This window comes from Engystomops pustulosus, chromosome 6, assembly GCF_040894005.1.
Source record: "Engystomops pustulosus chromosome 6, aEngPut4.maternal, whole genome shotgun sequence".
Lineage (NCBI taxonomy): Eukaryota > Metazoa > Chordata > Amphibia > Anura > Leptodactylidae > Engystomops > Engystomops pustulosus.
Genome location: NC_092416.1, coordinates 58,384,974 through 58,405,442, shown reverse-complemented (window position 1 = coordinate 58,405,442; position 20,469 = coordinate 58,384,974). Strand labels below are relative to the sequence as shown.

At 43.4% G+C, this 20,469-nt stretch overlaps 2 protein-coding genes across 11 annotated transcripts in view; one reads left to right on the top strand and one right to left on the bottom strand.

Annotated features, from left to right (window-relative positions):
* The window catches only part of KCNAB2 (potassium voltage-gated channel subfamily A regulatory beta subunit 2), a 134,516-nt gene extending 123,548 nt beyond the window's left edge, over nt 1-10,968 (bottom strand). For 4 of the 7 annotated variants that reach the window (XM_072156218.1, XM_072156226.1, XM_072156225.1 and 1 more), the window contains exon 1: nt 10,773-10,913. The gene's annotated coding sequence lies outside the window, so the exon portion shown is untranslated. Of the gene's footprint in view, nt 1-10,105; nt 10,239-10,308; nt 10,461-10,772 lie in introns of those variants that run through there. The other 3 variants (XM_072156223.1, XM_072156220.1, XM_072156219.1) reach the window with 3 other exon arrangements.
* The window catches only part of NPHP4 (nephrocystin 4), a 175,953-nt gene continuing 166,435 nt past the window's right edge, over nt 10,952-20,469 (top strand). Inside the window, exons 1-2 of one of the 4 annotated variants that reach the window (XM_072156210.1) lie at nt 10,952-11,078; nt 19,778-19,944. In XM_072156210.1, the coding sequence (XP_072012311.1) occupies nt 19,810-19,944 (135 nt within the window). In that variant the 5' untranslated portion in view covers nt 10,952-11,078; nt 19,778-19,809. Of the gene's footprint in view, nt 11,079-13,265; nt 13,387-15,541; nt 15,562-19,777; nt 19,945-20,469 lie in introns of those variants that run through there. The other 3 variants (XM_072156209.1, XM_072156212.1, XM_072156211.1) reach the window with 3 other exon arrangements.

The window sequence follows — 20,469 nt, the reverse complement described above, 5'->3', positions numbered from 1 at the left end:
TCCTCTCTGAGAAAGCTGAGCGACAACCAATACTGCAATCATTATGACACAAACTGGGACTCCCAAGATTCTTCTTTAGTAAAATTTTCCCATCAAAAGAATGTAAATTCTGCCTCAACCCAACTGCAGATATATAAGGGTTCAACAAATTCCCTTTAGGAGCCCATCTGACTGACCCCGAGGCCAAAGTATTTTATTTAATCTGTCAGTCAATGAAAAAAACTCATGAATAGAATTCCGAAAACAAGGTTGTGTATCAGACCAGCACCGACAAGTCCAAAGAGCAGTAAAAGTGCACAAATGGCTCTCTCCTAAAATCTTCCATTGTAATGCACCGGATTATAAAGCTGCATCTAGGATCGGCAGAAGGAGCATCCATCTTTCCTGAAGTGAATTGCAGAGACATCCTTATTCCCCCATGAGCAAGCACACGCCAAGTCATTAATAAAGAAAAGCCTTATTAAAAAGTTATGGTCACGTAAGTGGTTGCATTTTACTGCTTCTCCGTCTCCCACAATCCAAATATGCGGTTGGAAATTTTCTAAATGCAGTTGCAAAAAAATAAATAAATAAAAAAAACATAGAAACAAAAATACTTTTTACAATGTTTGGGGTTACCCTGCCTATTAATTATGCACTACAGCAATCAGATAGAGCTTCTACACATACATCACATACATGATAGAAAGCATGCTATAATAAAACAAGACAACTGTGAAAACAAGACCGAAGAGGCCTAAAAGCTATGTGTTTGGCATCGCACCACTTTCACTTAAAGAGAACCTGTCAGCTGTTCTTTATAGAAAACACCCCTACTCCTATGGTATGGCACACCGGTAAGGGTTTGCATGCCAAATGTGGCTCCTGAGCCCCCGGCTGGGCTTCACTGCACAAGTGCAACTCAGGCTCCGCTAGACAAATGCTGACAACACATCTTTCTTTAATAGCAACTTTGGCCAACACCTTATCCTCCCAACTTCTCCTTACACAACTTTAGGGTCTGTATTAAAGATCTGTGCTCTGAATAGGGAAAGGGAGGGAAGCCACATCCAGAAAACTCAGTGGCTGCTTCTCTCTGCTCAGAACCAAAGAATCATCCATGTTCTGAATCTGCCAGATCCTTACCCCCTATAACAGTGGTGGCGAACCTATGGCACGGCACTCCAAGCTCTTTCTGTGGGCACCCAGGCCATCGCCCCAGCGCACCAGACAGGACTCAAAGAATTTTCCTGCAGTTCCAAACAACTTAAAAGATGCTGCTTTCAGTAATATTTTAAAGTGATACGTACATGGGACTGTAGGAAAAGGGGAATGTGTAGACCGGGCCAAATTATCTTTGGAGGACCTCCTGCTACCCCCATGATTCTCTGTGTTCTCAAGCTACAATGAAGCAAATTTTCCATCTTTTTTTCTACTATGTTGGTGTCCTCAGGAGGCCAGTATGATTGAATGTTGTTGAAGAACAGGGAGCAATAAGTTACTGCTTTATTTTTGGTTGGCACCTCCCGATAAATGAGAGGGCTTTGGGGTTTCAGTTTGGGCACTCAGTCCCTAAAAGGTTCGCCATCACTGCCCTATAACATAAGTTAGTGGGAAGTCAGCAACAAACCATATACCTAAATGGGTTTTCCCAACATATTAACTTATACTGAATTTTGATCACTAACTTCTCCAATCCTATGTCTGAGGAATAAGGAAGTAAAAAACTTCAGACAAGGACCTCTTAAAGAGTGAATTTGCAGGCATATATCCAATTGTGATTATAATTCCTGCAGAATTAGAATACATTACTGATCTTAAAAGGAACCGGTCACCAGGGACCTCATTTTTACTAAAGACAGGTTGCAGAAGGCCATCACACCAGCAGGGCAATTAGGTCGTTCTGCTTTCTGTAAGCATTTGCATTACAATAGAAGTGTATTTTATAACTTACCTCGTACCCTGACAAAATCCTGAGGTAGTCCCAGGGGTTGGGCTTTGGTTTGGATGCATTTCAAAAAACAACATGTGACTTGTCTGTGCTGCAGACTCCTCAGCCCCACATTTGTGCTCCTGTACAGCTCCTCCCACCCACACTGATGTCAGCTTACCCCACTGTGACGTTGCAGGAGGGAGGAGCTGTACAGGAGCAAAAAGGAGGCGGCTGAGAGCTGAGGAGTGAGAAGCATAGACAAGTCATGTGGTGTTTTATGAAATGCATCCAAACGAAAGCCCAACCCCTAGGACAACACAGAGGATTCTGCCAGGGTGCAAGCTAAGTTATAACACACAATTACACTCACCGGCCACTTTATTAGGTACACCTGTCCAACTGCTCGTTAACACTTAATTTCTAATCAGCCAATCACATGGCGGCAACTCAGTGCGTTTAGGCATGTAGACATGGTCAAGACAATCTCCTGCAGTTCAAACCGAGCATCAGTATGGGGAAGAAAGGTGATTTGAGTGCCTTTGAACGTGGCATGGTTGTTGGTGCCAGAAGGGCTGGTCTGAGTATTTCAGAAACTGCTGATCTACTGGGATTTTCACGCACAACCATCTCTAGGGTTTACAGAGACTAGTCCGAAAAAGAAAAAACATCCAGTGAGCGGCAGTTCTGTGGGCGGAAATGCCTTGTTGATGCCAGAGGTCAGAGGAGAATGGGCAGACTGGTTCGAGCTGATAGAAAGGCAACAGTGACTCAAATCGCCACCCGTTACAACCAAGGTAGGCAGAAAAGCATCTCTGAACGCACAGTACGTCGTACTTTGAGGCAGATGGGCTACAGCAGCAGAAGACCACACCGGGTGCCACTCCTTTCAGCTAAGAACAGGAAACTGAGGCTACAATTTGCACAAGCTCATCGAAATTGGACAGTAGAAGATTGGAAAAACGTTGCCTGGTCTGATGAGTCTCGATTTCTGTTGCGACATTCGGATGGTGGGGTCAGAATTTGGCGTCAACTACATGAAAGCATGGATCCATCCTGCCTTGTATCAACGGTTCAGGCTGGTGGTGGTGGTGTCATGGTGTGGGGAATATTTTCTTGGCACTCTTTGGGCCCCTTGGTACCAATTGAGCATCGTTGCAACTCCACAGCCTACCTGAGTATTGTTGCTGACCATGTCCATCCCTTTATGACCACAATGTACCCAACATCTGATGGCTACTTTCAGCAGGATAATGTGCCATGTCATAAAGCTGGAATCATCTCAGACTGGTTTCTTGAACATGACAATGAGGTCACTGTACTTAAATGGCTTCCACAGTCACCAGATCTCAATCCAATAGAGCATCTTTGGGATGTGGTGGAACGGGAGATTCGCATCATGGATGTGCAGCCGACAACTGTGTGATGCCATCATGTCATTATGGACCAAAATCTCTGAGGAATGCTTCCAGCACCTTGTTGAATCTATGCCACGAAGAATTGAGGCAGTTCTGAAGGCAAAAGGGGGTCCAACCCGTTACTAGCATGGTGTACCTAATAAAGTGGCCGGTGAGTGTATATTGTAATGCAAATGCTTAGAAAAGGCAGATTTGCAGTGCAGCTGTAATGGGCTTTTGCAACCTGTCTTTAGTGAAAATAAGGTCAATGGTGACAGGTTCCCTTTAACGATATCTTCTACACCATCAGCATGAAGCGAGCTCCTGTATCATTTACACAATTTCCACCTGACAAGCTATGACTGGTTTCCTGCATACATTTTATACTGGTTCCATTATGGGCAAATGCATTTGTGGTCAATAAGCGTATGGTGTAATAATGACTGTCAATGGAGAAACCTTAGTGAAACGAAAACGAGTGATATGACTGATACGTACTGCAAAGTGCACCATATGGAAACACACAAGTTAAAAAAAGTCAGATTTGGACTTGTGAGAAAATGGACTAACTCTGACTCCACAAACATAACAAATTATTAAAATGTTGAAATTTGCATTAAATCTCTGTTCTATTCCGGATCTAAGGACATATCATCGTCATACTGCTCAAGGGGCTTAAACAGTAACCAGCACCCTCTATGTACTAACAACCACAGTACAGCACAAAATGTCATCCCATAAATTATGAATACCACATAGCAGGCTAAATATACTGTATATATACTATAATATACCCCCAAAGAATAAAACTATTACTAAAGACCCCCGAGTACTGATACTGGAGAACACCCAGAGCATAAAACTAATTATACTGCAGACGCCCAAGGCAGACAAATACCTACAGCATAAAACTAATATGGTATATACTCGAGTATAAGCCGACTCGAGTATAAGCCGAGACCCCTAATTTTACCACCAAAAACTGGGAAAAACTGACTCGAGTATAAGCCGAGGGTGGGAAATGCATTGGTCAAACCCCCCCAGTAGTATACAGCCTGCCAGCCCCCAGTAGTATACAGCCTGCCAGCCCCCAGTAGTATACAGCCTGCCAGCCCCCAGAAGAATACAGCAGCCCCCGTGTAGTATACAGCAAGCCCCTAGTAGTATACAGCCTGTCCCTAGTAGTATACAGCCTGTCCCTAGTAGTATACAGCCTGTCCCTAGTAGTATACAGCCTGTCCCTAGTAGTATACAGCCTGTCCCTAGTAGTATACAGCCTGTCCCTAGTAGTATACAGCCTGTCCCTAGTAGTATACAGCCTGTCCCTAGTAATATACAGCCTGTCCCTAGTAGTATACAGCCTGTCCCTAGTAATATACAGCCTGCCCCCACGGCCCTTAAAAAAATAAACTTATATACTCACCCTCCGATGTCAGCGCGACTTACCGATGTCCCCGATGTCAGCGCGTCCCGTCTTCTTTCTTCTCCGCGGCTCCTCTTCACTCTTCCCGCGCCCATGTTTTCTTCTAGCAGGCGCATACTATGACGCGGCCGCTGCTGACGTCATAGTATGCGCGGCCATGAAGAAAACATGGCCGCGTCGATAGAAGAAAGAAGTGGGTAATTTTTGGGGGGTAACAGACTCGTGTATAAGCCGAGGGGACGTTTTTCAGCACATTTTTTGTGCTGAAAAACTCGGCTTATACATGAGTATATACGGTAATACTGGTGCCCCCTAGAGCAGACAAAAATACCAATTCTCAGTGGGTCCAACCATGGATGATAGGGCCGTCTCCCCCTGGGGCATATTCTCCTCAATATTTGATATTTATATTCAGGAAAGAAACAGTTCGGTGAATTGGGGCACAAAAAAATTACCCCTAGAAATGTATGTTCTTTATGTTTCTTACGTACTTCAGTTGTGTAATAAAAACAAATAAAAAGGGCTTCAAAAAAATAAATAAAATAAAAAATCCTCCTTTTCTCCCTGCACTACACACACTGCAGCTTTGTCTTTCCTCCATGTGCTGCTCTACTCTGTGTCCCCTGCTGGTTATATATGGTGGCATCAGGACCCAGAGAAGAACTGTCAGGAGAGAACCTAGGAGCAGTACAGTTTAGCTGACAAGTACTTACCACTCCTGGGGTTTCTCCTGTGGCCGCTCAGCTCTGGGTCCGGACCTTCATACATACAATCAGTGTCAGTAGTAAGAACACAGAGGAAAGTGACAGAAGAAGACCCAACTTCTCAGCTGCACTCACCGCTACCTGGCCTCCTGCACCAATGAATAATTTTATCGGTTATTTTACATCAGTTAAGAACGTTCACATTGGACTGACTGTCAGCAAGGTGCAGACCACAAACTGTGACCTGTCGGCGTGGCTCGTGCATCCCTCTTCATACCCCTTTGAGATGAATGAGTGCTGCACTTTATGTACATGCTCAGGAGTGAACCCACTCTGCTATAGATTAGAGATATCTAATCTCTTACAGAAAGGATGAGATTGCAGATATCATGACTTCAGCCCTATTTTCTGTTCGTTAGCGACTTGAAATATGCTTTGAGTATCATCTCATCTATCAGATCACATCACAGAATCATAAGCTTGAGGTTCTATGAGCTACATAACTGGAGATACAGGTAGTTAGAGACATAACTGAACTAAATGTGGTCTATAGATAAAGATCCAATTCACACCTTTTTTTTCTTTGGTCTATAGCTCAGAGAACCCCAGACATGACACCAGGCGAGTTTCTCATCTTTAATATGGAAACAGAAAGAAAGAGTTTTCCTTACTGTGAGTTTGCAACATAAGTCTGACATGCATGCATGTGGAGACTTAAAGGGGTTTTCTCATCTGGGCATTCACATTCAGTTTCATTAATCTGCCATATATAAACATTTCTTCAATTAGATGTTATTAAAAAAATATGTTCCTGTGTGAAGATAATTTCTCATAAATGTAGTCATATGGTCCCTTAGAAACGAGTGATTGCACAAAGAAACAAATTGTTTTTGTATATGAAATGTCCTGGAGTTACTGCATGTCCTACAGCCGTCCTGTGGTAATGATTGCAGAATCCAGGTGGTCAGGCAGGACTCAATAACGCATGTCTGGCCACTGCTGCTAAAATGTGAGGTGGTCGTATCCGTGGAAGCCATCTCGTTTCTAAGGGACAGAATGACTACATTTATGAGAAATTATCTTCACACAGGAACATTTTTTTTAATAACATCCAATTGAAGAAACGTTTATAAATGGAAGATTAGTGAAACTGAATGTGAATGCCCAGACGGGAATACCCCTTTAAAGCCATTGATGCTCCAATAGAGGATTCTGGGAAATATGCAAATAAGTCTTCCAGGATAGGACAAGGAAAACCACACCTGTTTTACTACCTTGTAAGGCAGATCCCTTACCATAAATCATGACTTGTGGGAAGCCTAATAACATAATGTGGGACTAAGTGAAACAAGTATATCTATTCCAGAAGGAAAAGACTCCCAACTGTAGACAGCGATGTTTCAACGTGTTTACGTCACTTTTGTACAGTGTAGGGAATTGATTTAGCTGAGTAAGTGGCTATTAACAAGGGTCTGGAAGTAAGAAGTTTCCTTACGGAGAGTTTGGGAATTAAGGGTGTGTTCACACGTGGCAGTAACACATGAATTTTCAAATGCATAAGAACAGCTGAGAAGAGGAGATTTGCCCAATTACATAGCTGTTAATGCGTTCACAATATGCATGCTTTAACGCATGCGTCAACAGACGAGTTTTGTAAATGCATTGTTAACAACTATGTAATCTGGCAAATCTCCTCTGCTCAGCTGATATGCATGTGAAACCGCATGCGTTACTGTGATTGCACCCTATGGCCGCCTTGTAGGCGTTTGGAGACTTAGCCATTGATGCTCCACCAGGGGATTCTGAGAAATGTGCAAATATGCTTTCCTGTATAACCAGAAACTAGCCAACTTTTTCCCTCTTTCACATCAACAGAAAAAATAGACCTGCTGAATAACTGTCTGGTATTGCAGTAGAGCCTCACTGGCTCGAATGTAATAAAACAGAAACTATGTTATAACGTTTGGCTGCTAAGCCTTGGCTGCTCCTGCACCATGCACATGGATTTCTGCATGAAGCAATCATATTAAAGATGAAGCAAATTAATTGTAGCCCACAAAAAAAAACATTCAGCAATTTTTTAGGGGGGTGGGTTAAAAAAACCCCCAAGAAAAGCTGCAGTGTAAACAATGCTACAACCTAAACCTATGAAATCAGGGTTGGCGTCATTGGCAATAAATGAGCTCTAAGAACCTTAAAGGAAACCTACCACTTGTAGTGGCAGGTTTCCGATGGAAATACCGGGCACCAGCTCAGGGTGAGCTGGTGCCGGAGCTTATTTTAGTTAGTGTTTTAAACCGCGGTATCGCGGTTTAAAACACTTTTTAAACGTTATAGCCGGCGCAGGCAGGTACGCGGCTCTCATTCACTTCCTATGTAGCCGCGTGCACGGTAAGCGCCGAGCGCGTACCTGCCTGCGCCGGCTATAAAGTTTAAAAAGTGTTTTAAACCGCGATTTAACACACTAACTAAAATAAGCTCCGGCACCAGCTCACCCTGAGCTGGTGCCCGGTATTGCCATCGGAAACCTGCCACTACAAGTGGTAGGTTTCCTTTAAATGGGTTTTCCCACAAAGCAAAGTAAGGCCCTATCCACTGGAAAGGGCCTAACTTGCTAATCAGTGGGGGTCTCAGTTCTGAGAGAGTCCGTCGGACCCCTCGTTGTTCCGTCAGATTAGTGGAGCAGACGGCCGCACATGACCGTTCTGCTCCATTAATCTTTATGGAGCTGACTGAAATTGCCAAGCGCCGCACTCACCAATCTTCGTCAGCTCCATAGAGAATAATGGAGCAGAAGGGTCATGTGCGGCCATCCATCGGACCCCTCGTTTTCGCAATCTGTGGGGGTCCCAGCAATGAATTAGGTTCTTGGGAAAAACCCTTTAAAGGAAATCTACCATCAAAATCAAAGATGATAAACCAGGTACACTCATAGATCTGGGCACAGTGACTGTGGTCATCTTCTTATATTGGTTATCCACGGCCTGCTTACTACCAAAATCAAAATGTAAAATTATGCTAATGGTTTTTCATGCTTGATTTTAATGGTAGATTTCTTTTAAAGAAGACCAATCACCAGAATGTGCCTGCTGGTAAAGGGTTACAGGTCCTCCCTTCTCCGCATATCACATAATATTAATATCACACAGCCTTCAATGAGGCACTGCACCTTACTTACTGTTTTTCTGATATGCAAATTAGCTGTTATTAGCAGGTTCCCTTTAAGCAAAAAAAACAAAAACAAAACAGATATCATAACTTTTATAAGAAACCTGCCAGTGTCTTTGAATAGGATTAGATTTGTGTTAATATACGATATGTAGACCACCCCACCGAATGGTGATTGACAACCTGTACCCCAATGTGAAGCATTGGGAGAAAGCTTTCACTTCAGCAGCAGTAAGAAAGAGTCTTATTACGCTGGATTCCTGCCCCCTGGCATCATCCTGCAGTACCGCATCCTGCACATCTTACACTCTTCTCCTGTATCACTGAACTAGTGTCATACTACAAGTTTCATTACAGCCATAAATCATATTGCTGCCCCATTTTAGACTTTACCAAGTTTCTTTTAAGGCATGTATACACACTTCCAAATTCTTCACCCACCAGCCGATCCTCCTAGCTCCCTCCCACCTGTTGAATCCCCAAGGTTTGGGGGTCTTGGACATACCTTGTGTACCCCCTTGTAGCATGGACTTGCTGTAATAAAATGCACTGATCACTAATGCTCTAAGTACGGTAGTTCTCATCACCACTGCAGGGTGACAAAATAAGACCTCCCTGGACATCTAGAGCTGCATGGGAACAGTAGGTTACTGATTTTATTGTGTTAATTTTCATCCCAAACGTCCCTTTTAACAACTAGAAACATTGCACTTCTCTTCCAAATCAGTTATTTATTTATACACAAAGTATAAAATTGTGCAAATGGGATGGTAGACTTTATACTATAGAAAGAACATCATGAGACCCCCCAATACTACAAAACCAATTTAGCAATGGACATCATGATATCACCATCAACAGAATAGTCTGACGTCAATGTAAATCAAAGAGCTTGAGAAATATCCCATCAGTCCTGAAAGGGATTTGCTACGTTACGAAGCTCAACTATAGAAAACACAACACTGTATCAGTTGTATGCGTAAATGTGGCATTCCCCTTTAAGGACATACATTAACATGCCCCGTCATGCAGGGATTTATACCCAATAATCCGGTCTTATCTATAACGTTTCTCATTGCGAGGCTCAGCAAGTAAGACAGATCTATATGTGAAGACGGTTTGTGGAGTTATGTCACAACCAGCGACTTATGCAACACACAAAAATATACTTTGCGATGGCTGAGTCAGTGCATGGGGAAGTGCGAGACGCAGGCAGCTGTCAGCGAGAGGCGACGTCAAAGTGTCACATAGTCCCCCCCATGCATTATACATAATACTGTACCCTTCCATCTAATGGGGCAGCATGTCAATGCACCGGTGCCAAGGCCTGCAGGCTATCAATGTGCCACTTACATAAATCTAATCCCGTTTATGACCCTCCGCTAAGTGATTGCATTTCATTCTCAGTGACAAATTAAATGAAGGATCAAAGCGTCTCCTGCAGATACAAGGCAAATAGAAACGACAGCTACGGATGTGAAAGGCGGCGAGATTGTTAACTCACTTCTGCGGCAATGACATTGACCAGTCTGCAGAGGGACCGCACGACCCAATCACTAGAGACAAGTAGTGGATCCAAGTGTTCACAGCAATGCAGGGTGGAGAATTGGGTGGGTAGCGATGGTGTGAGAAAGGGGGGGAGGAGGGGTGACAAATGATGAGACAGCAAATCCCCAAAGTTTTGCCATAGACAAGGTTGTCACTCACTGTCATGCATCCCTGCACCATACGCCAATGCAGCGCCCACTGTCACAGCTGCAGGCAGATCCAGGAGGATAAAAGGAAGTAAATATAAACCAAAAAAAGAATAAAATTCTGCTATGTAGGACAGATCTGCCGGAGGATGTGGTTGAGCGCTGCCACCAGCCAGACTGCAAAGCCGCAGCACAGGAAGGGGGGGGGGGCAGATTTTTACGCCAGTGGTCCTCATCCTACAGCGCTTATTACAGGGAGATTAGATATGGAGGGGGATTCAGCCGCAGATGATGAATTAGGAGGGGGGAGAATATATTCTGTATATAACATACATACAGGATGCTATAGGGGGCATTGCATTGCAGTGCAGATATATATATATATTAGTATACTGTATACACTGTCAGCAGTCCCATGCAGAACATAAATCAGTGGCTATGACTGCACTGGGCAGGAGGTAGAGCCTGATTGCGCACCTGCAGCGTGTCCTCCCCGCAGCCTCCTCCTCCTTCAGCACCGGGGCCGCTCTCCTCTCTCTCCCCGCAGTCCCCGTTGTGTCACCGCCGCCTCCTCCTCCTCCCGTACAGCCCGCACTGCTCACCTCGTGGGAGAGCAGCTGTCCAGCCCCGCCCACTCACAAGCAGAAAAACCGTCTATTCTCCCGGCTCCATAAACACAACGACGATTGGCTAAATCAAACGACACTCAACAAAGCCAAGTCCCTGATTGCTTGTGCAGAGTAGCGACCTGCCAAGCCGCTAGGATAACAGATCACCGGATTGGTGGGCGGGGCCGTCAATCATTTTGACGCATTGCTTATAAAAATGTCATTATTGTCTCGCTGTCTAGACTGTCAATTGCGGGGACCTATGCATAACACTACAACTCCCAGAATGCCCGGATAAGGGATTGTATGAAGGAGAATTGTGGGAAATGTAGTAGCAGGACAGGACTGCTTCTTGTGCTAGTTGCCGAATCCAAATGGGAACGTTTTATTACAACTCCAAGAAGCCACAAAGTGATCTCACCAGCACTCTTCTAGTCGCCCATAACAACCAACCAGAGCACAGCTTTCATTTTCTCACAGCTGTTTATAAAATTAAATCTGAGCTCTCATTGGTTTTTATGGGCAACAACAACACTTTTGTCTCAGACACTTCTGATAAATCTCCCCCAATGTGTCAGAAAAGATCAGTGTCCCCCTTCATCCATAGATTGTGAGCTCTGGCGGGGAGGACCCTCATTCCTATACTCTGTAGTGTCTTGTTTTATTTGTGTATGTCCCCCATGATCTGTACAGCGCTCTAGAATATGATGGCGCTATATAAATGAAGCTTTAGAATTCTTATTTCCCACTACCCTTCCTTCTCTCCGTTCTTCCCGCTGACAAAAAGGTAAAGAATAAAGGTTTAACAGAGTTTTCACGTATCACGCAACTATACCTCATCAATGTAAATGTTATCTTACCCGCTATGCTCCGTTAACCCCTTATGGACGGCGGGTTTTTATAGCTCATTTCTCGCTCTCCACCTTCAAAATCCATAACTTTTTATTTTTCCGTGTACAGAGCTGTGAGAGGGCTTATTTTGTGCGTAACAAATGTTACTTTCTCATGATGTTATTTATTATAACATGCTGTCTACTTGGAAGCAGGAAAAAAATTCCAAATGTGGAAATATTGAAAAAAAAAAGCATGTACGTTCTTGTGGGCTCAGTTTTTACAACTTTCACTCTGCGCTCCAAATATCACATCTACTTTATTCTTTGGTTGGGTAAGATCGCAGTGATATCAAATTTATACAGGTTTTATTGCGTTTTATTACATTTTCAAAAATTGAACGAAAGTGTACAAAAGTGGAAAAAAAAATTTAGTATTGCAGTATATGGAGTTTTTGCATGTGATTCATTACAATGGCACTGGCTCATTGTAACAAATCTTCTGAAACCTTTTAGCCTCTGGTCGGATGAAGACCCGAGGCTGTCATGGCAACCGATCGCTGCTACGTTTAAAGTGTCGCCGGCACCGAACGTGGGTGTTAGCGATGGGTCTTGGCTGCAATATGTAGCAAATCCCATCTCTGTATGAAGAGGGCTCAGCCCGTGAGCCCTCTTCATGCACCCTTCATAGCTCTGTGGCCGATATATCACAGAGGCTGCAATACTTTTCCTTTAAAAAAGTGCATGGATAACGGATCCCTGCCAAACTAACCGTAACGGATGTCATAAAATTTACATTGATGTCAATAGGATTTTTGATTGATAGGTTCAACCTCTGTCAAACCTCCATCCTTCACTTTTGTAAGGGAGGGAAGGAACAGTAGTGTGAATTTAGCCTTATAGTCTATAGGGGTCATTCACTTATTCATATAGAAATATAACTTCCAGAATCACCAAACATTAATTGTAAATGGGAAGTTCGTGGAACATTCCCCAAAGTCCCAGACTGCAGAATCCAGATGTTTGGACTACAATTCCCAGAATCCCTGACATTAGGAATAAATGGAGCGGCTTCATGGGAAATGTAGTTAGAAATGGATCGCTATGCGCTGCTGCTGCATACAACACTACATTTCCCAGAATCCTTTTTCATAGCGACACATGGAAAAGCTTTCTGGGAATTGTAGTATGAGATCCCTGGAAGCTCACGGGGATTTGTAGCGCCGGGGTGCTCTCTCTTTTTCTCTCTCATACAGCGTTATTTACATACATATAATCGTTACCTCCGCCCTCGGTTTTATTTTTTATCTTAGTTTTTACATTATGTCCACGTATAAAGCGCTTCAGGCGGATATTTCCGTAACCACAGTAACAGACGCTGCTTCGTGGACGAAACCATTCAATCCCATTATAGGGGGAGGTTCTAATTACACTTCAATAAAACGCTTTTTACTCATGTTTGTATCTATTACACGTGCCAATAATGCAATAATATGTAAGACGTACCAGGAGAGAGGGTGACTGGTGTGTGACTAGAGGCATAATGGTCACAGACACAGGGCTCATATTGGGAAACCTCCCTACTGGATGGCGTTAGTTTAGCTCAAACGTTTACTTACATGGAAGATGGCAGCTTGGAGGTGAAGAAAGAAGGTAATGATCTGCCTGTGTTCTGGGGCAGGGGGTCTTCACAGAGAGGGAAGCCTGCAGGGGGGCTAGTTGTAGTGGCAGGACAGGCTGGGACTTGTAGTTCCTCAGAGGTGCATATTACACGCAGTATTCTATACGGAGGGTCTGTCTCTTCAACTCATACCTATTTCATCCGTATGTGACTACGTTTTTATAGCAATGTTTGGATTGGGCCTAGTAATGTATATTAGCTGGGTTCTCTTCAGTCGGGTGGTATGGGCTATATGTAGTTTCTGTAGAATTCATAGTGTATTATTATACATACATATCCACCTGCACTTAGAGTTCAGGCTGCTGTACATACAGGAGCACTTATTTTTTAATGTTTTAATAACTATTCATTTATTCAATCTGTAACATGTTGGAGATCTCCATTAAATCCATGTGCATCCCTTGTGACTGAATGGAGGGGCCCCAATGCTGATTCAGTGCACACAACCGCAGTGGCCAGATTTCACAGACTAATACCGTTTTTGAATAATAATGGGGTTTTGAAGCCATTTTTAGTCCTTTTTTTAAGCAGTCCGTCCAAAAACGCATGCGTTTTTTAACCATGGGTTTTCAGTCAGTTTAAAAATGTATGCGTGGCATCACCCTAAGCATTCATGCAGATGAACGTTTTATTCCTGAGGTGATATGGATGTCTTGCTATGGGAGCATGCACACAGCTGAGGGTTGCTAAAATGCTGCTGCCAGCTTTCAGTTTTCGGATACAAAAAAACAGATTACACATAGCGTGACATGGGCCTATTTTTAACACTGGCCATAAAAATAGCCATGAAAACGCATCAGTTTTTGACCAGTTTTAATTAAGATAATTGAAAAATGCTGGAAAACGGGCCAAAAACGCCACCACCATTAGTCTTTCCAATCGCTGTCAAGGAAAGCCACAGTACAGCCCATTTATTAATTATCCCCAGAGGTTGCCTCCCTTCCCTACAGTTCCTATATTGTAGTGATAGCTGGGAGCACCCATGTAAACTATGGCCGGTTTCCCACAGGCAGTTTTCGTGCGTTTTTAAACAAATCCAAAACACAATTGGGAGGGGGTTTGGCCAAAACGCATAATACATTTTGGCCAAACCCTCTCCTGTTTTGGATGCATTTAAAAACGCAATGAAATGGGAAAGCGGCCTATGGCCTAAACAAATGTCCGCACAAAGTAACCGCACATTATGATTTGGAATTTGATTCCACTGCTGTGTGAGCAGCGGGGCTCTGTAATGGATCTCCTATCTCCTATGTAATATGGGGGACTTGATTTCACAGGAGAACATGTCCTAGACATTTTTACAGTATTCCAGTCTCATATGAAACATACAACGTTCAAGTGTTCATCTTCTATGTACCCTGAGGCCTCATATTTTGAAATCCTACAACCTGTATTTTCCCTCATTGTTCGGCAGCTCCTGGCCATATACTTTACACATAGAGCGAGGCTGTGTGTCACATAGATATTACTGTCTTCTCCACTATTATAATCCTCAACCTCCTAGAATCAATGATTATTTGTTTCTTCTTACCTGTCCCCGTGCCCAGAAAACCCTGCAACCCTCACACGTGTCCTTTCTTCTAATGTGGTGCAGCACACAATACATGTCACCTCCCCATTCATTCACTATCGCATTATGATGGTTGCGTAGCAATGGGGTGTGTGGCGGGGTTAGGCGTTAGATCCTATCATTATTAATAATAATCATACAGTATCCTTTTACAGTTCTAAATAAGGTGCACACAGCTCAGCTCCCCGGACTGTATATGTCTGGTATAGAGAATAGAAATGGAGAGGATAAATGTGCACTTTCAGCTAACAGATGGTTCTGTCATTGGCTGATCGTATTGTGATGGGCTGAACCATCATGAAATTGATAGTGGAGAGAAGGGAAATCTACAAAGGGAGGGAGCATGTGAGACCACCACGTTTACCCTGCTCCCATTCATGTGGCACAGCCTCTGGTTTCCCAGCTGGGGTATAAATGTAGGATCACATCACCCGTGTAGCCAATCGGTGGCCTCAACTGTGATCCTGCTAGGGCTTGGAGCCTATACAGGGAAAGTATGTGTAATTTTTTTTCTTTATCTTCTCCTTGCTCTCCAGGAGTTTTCAAGTGGACCCCAAAAAATCCCTTCAAGTGCAAGGTGACCCCTTCCCCCAGGTGTTCAGCTGCAAATAATGTGTAACCTTCAGCCCTGCAGACCCTCTTTGCAGCAACTAAGCTTTTAAGCATGTGTTTTCAGTCCACTTAAAAATGTGTGCGTTTTAAAAACTGATCCGTGTTTGACCGTTTACCATGCGTTTGGCTGCTTGTTTATGTATTAAGATAATTGGGAAAAACTGGCAAAAATGGTCAAAAGTGGTTGCATTTTTAAACGGACTGAAAACGCATGCTTAAAAACGCCATGTGCGACATCACCCTAAGAATGGTGGCACATGTGACGTTTTGGACCCGTTTTTGGGCCTTTTTTAAGCAGTTCTTTAAAAACCGCATGCGTTTTGGAAAACAAATCCGTTTTTTCCCGTAATTGGGGAGAAACCGGACAAAACCGGAGAAATGGACTGCTTAAAAACGGCCCAAAAACGGGTTCAACATGTCACGTGTGCCACCACCCGCAGGGTGATGCCACACAGGGTGTTTTGGGACCATTTTAAAGCATGCATTTTCAGTCCTTTTTAAAACGCGTCAGTTTTTTACCGTTCACCATGCGTTTGGCTGCTTTGAACCTATTTATCTTAGTAAGTAAGCAGGTTCAAAGCAGCCAAACGCATGGTAAACAGTAAAAAAACGCATGCTTTAAAACGGTCCAAAGACTCCCCGTGTGGCATCACCCTTAATTACCATTTATGATGTACCATTGGAACCAGAAGTTTTTATTCACTATTTTAAAATGTTTTGGAGTGGCCATCCCAATACCCTGATCTCAATCCTTTTGAAAATTTATGGGCAAAGCTGAAAAGAGCAAGGGGGCTTGGCCCGATCGCATCGGCATCTGCGAAACGCCTGCGATCGGGAATGAGCCGCCGGTGTTTTGCGCGGCTCTGTTTGCGTTTTCAAACGGCCTTAGGGTGATGTCACACATGGCGTTTTTGGTCGGTTTTTAAACATCCGTTTTCAGTTAGTTTTTGGCAGTTTTTCCATGTGTTTGGCTGCTTACAACCTGTTTATCTATTAAGATATTTGGGAAAAACGGACTGAAAACGCCACGTGTGCCCTCACCCTTAATCACATGCTGTTTTAGCAGATGCAGTGGAAACATAACTTTGGCGTGTGACTAAGGCTGAAGCCTTTGCAATGCTTTGAAATGCGCCCTGAGATCTCAGTGATGAGACCCCCTTTGATCATGGGAACTAGGGGTCCGACGGGCTCTGAGGTGCCTCCATCGGTCCCCTTGTGGCGCCCGGAGATGAGTGGAGCAGAGGGCTGCGTTTGTCTGGTTTTTTTCCATTCATCTCTATGGAACTGACGGAGATTGCAGAGAGCGTGTGGGAAGACCCCTCGGGCAAGGGCAATGGTACCAAATACTAATTAAATGTATGTAAAGTTTTGCAGAAAGTAATAAAACTGCCTTAAAATTTTTTCACTCTCATTATTCTGGCTTTTGGCAAATATAAATAATTTTGGTAATCATAATTGACCTAAAACTCGAAAGATTTATTGTGATTTCATGTCAGAATGTATGAAGGCTGCTTTCACCTGAATATATCTCCTGATCGCTGTCTTTGAGCTGACACTGTTTGCCCTGTCTGGCTTATATTTCACTTGTTCCTGTTGGACGGGGTTGGTCCTCCCGGGGGTCAATCACGTCTTTTCAGCTTTGCAGTAATAGTCATTATATCTCCGATGACCAACTGTTCTCAAATCAATTCCAGGGGATTATGGGATTTAGTGATGTCATCAAAGTAAACAATAAAGATATTACTCCTGTTAACCAGCTGCAAGAACAAAAGGAAAGACTCCTTCTTGAAGATTCGGCTCTATTAACCCTTCCGTGCTCAGGGGAAAGCTGTGAATTTCTAGAATTATTCTAAAGACCATGTTATCACAATAAATTCATGCTCGGTATGAATATGCATGAAATGCATATTATTTAGGAGATTACTAGTAAAAATACAGTTTTCTGTCACGTTTTGCAAGCACCACATTATGGTTTTTGGATACATAAAGCCCTAGTGTAACACAATGCTGACGTCTTCAATCCCTATCTCCATTTCTGCTGCTCCCATTTACCTCTCTGCAGCAATGATGTTCCCTACATAGATGTCATTGGCTACAGCCTGCCCTATATGTATGGCACATGCCGGCTCACATCCACATCATCAATGCAGCGAAGATCTGGCTAGTAGAGAATAACTTGTATTTTGTAATCATTTTGGTTAATCACATTCCCCTACTTCTTTTTTTTTTTTTTTTTTTTTTTAGCAGATATTGATATATCCTGCATCTGTCAAGTGCTTGGGCATACGATCATGTAAATAAATGGGCAGCAAACAGTATAATTTTGCGGTGCAGATGGAGCTGAGCAGGCAGGAATAGGACCTGCTCTATAATATAGGGCAGTGATGGCTAACCTATTGCACTGGTGCCAGAGGTGGCACTCAGAGCCCTTTCTGTGGGCACTCAGGCCATCACCAGAGAGGACTCCAGGTATCTTCCTGCAGTCCCAGACATCCCAGGAGTTGCTGTGCACAGAGCTATATTAAAGTGAGAGCTGTACCTGGGACTATTTTCTGCTTTATTGGTGTCCTCAGGGGCTGGTATCAATGAAAACTGTGACAGAGAAGGGAGTATAAATCACAAATTAAATTTCTGTGTTGGCACTTTGCGATAAATAAGCGTCTCTTTGTTGTAGTTTGGGCACTCGGCCTCTAAAAGGTTCGCCATCACTGATATAGGGGATGGCTGCCTGGCTTGTTCATGGTGTGTTGAGACATGGGGGCAGAGTTATCAAGCTGTCTAAAAGCCAAAAACAGCTCAGCTTTCTTACCAGTGCTCATGAATATTTTAAAGGGAAGCTGTGATTTTAGTTGCCATGAGCAACTAAGAGTATTCTGACTTTAGACAGCTTGATAAATCTCCCCCATGATGTGAACTTCTATGCGGGCCAATACCAACCACAATGCGTGCAGCTAGCACATCTCCCCATGTACGGCTTTGTGCACATTGCCTTACCGTGAGGTCTGTTGGGTTCCATTGTGGGGGAATTGGCAAATTTGCCACAACTGATAGAAGATTTTTTTTTCTTCTTGCTGGAACGTTCCTACTACAGTTACTCCTATGTCCGTGTGCTGGAGACCTTACACTGGCCATTATTTCTTTCTTTTCCCTGTTGCCCCAACCCATTTTACAGAATGAGTGTCCTTGTGTTCTTTATACCTAACCCCTAAAGAGCATAGGCTGCGCAGTATTGGATCATCAGCAGAAATGTATAGCAAGTTGGGTCAGCAGAAATGGAAATATCCCGCTATCATCACATGGAAAGAAAATGTCCGGATCTCTATGTGTTGCCTGTACAGACAGAAATTACTGTGGAGTCAGTGGTTTTAAAAATGAAGAGATGAAATTAAGGATTTATTCTTAAAGGAGTGTTCTCTTTAAAACAGAGCCCCAGGCTATTCTGAGGCTCACTTTCCTGTTCATGTAGCATTTGAAAGGTCGTTCCAAGTTTCATGTTCTCCTCTTACTACAGAATAAGCAATCACTGAGCTAATCGGTGAGGTCCTAAGAAAGGACAATCCTAGCGATCCACAGAACAGGGGTTCCGCTATCACTAATTGATTCACATTCTGACCTGCCCTTCTATTCAATAGTATGGAAGTATCAGAAACTGCAGAGCACAGCGCTCAGGTATTTCCAGTACTACCATTCACTGTTTATGTAATGGCCGGAGATATTAGGCAAGCAATTTCTGACATTTCGATTGTGGAAAGAATCTGCCATGATTTTCAACCTTGATACAGCCCCATTAACTCACTTTTTCCCCACTCTACTGGCATGTGGATCAGTTTCTAGGACCTCATACTAAACTTCCATACTGAACAAATGGGCCTGTAGTATGAATGGACCAAGATCTGCTTCTGTACTTCCCAAATTGTAGTTGTTGCTCAGGTATCACTGTCTGATCCCTGAATATTCATAATGTCAATTGGGATGTCCAGGATTAGTGAAGCATTCTGCTTTCTTCCAAAAAATATGCCACCCCTGTACACAGGTTGTATGTGGTACTGCAGCACAGCTCAATCATTTCAAAGCAGTTTATCTGCTGAATCACAGATAATAAATGGCTAGGGAAGTTGCTGTTATCAGTAGTAAGTGGGCTTGTTTTTTATGTGATCTCAATTTGTTTTTATATTTCAAAGATCTTTTATAAAGCAGATCAGCAGAAGAAAAGATGACAAAGTCGGAGACCGTCCTTACCCAGAACCGGGTTATACCTCAGCACATACAGAGATGGAAGCACAGCCAGGGGGACACCCTTGGCTTTCAGATTTATCTTGGCACACTGGAAGGGATCCCCAGTAGACAGGTAAGCTGTGAACGCCTGGCAGACATACGGGATGTACATTATCAGTGTGGGATAACATGGCATTGCATTATAAAGAAGACCTTTTACAACCTCCTGCAGCTCTAGCACTACTTGTCGTTTCACTGATTGCAGCCATTACTGTTCTTGAAGAGTCAGTGTCATTATTTTAGCTTCTCTTTTGTCAGGTGGGCAGTGCCAGGATCCAGTCCAGACAAACTTTACAGAGCCTAATGAACATCTTGGCTGCTTTAAAGTGTCCGATTGGTGGTTGTGAGCTGAAGTATAAAGGAAAAAATTTTCTTATTGATAGGAAAAAAAGATTGGGGGGGGGGGGGGGGGGGCTAAAGAATAAAAACCCAAGCACACAAGAGACAGAGAAACCATACTACAGAGATAAGTGTGTCTCATGAAGGAAATCTACTATCCCAATCCAGCATGATAAACCAGGGGCACTTACTCCTAGATACAGGCACCATGACTTGTAATCTTCGTATATTTGTTATACATGGTTTCCTACCTTCTAAA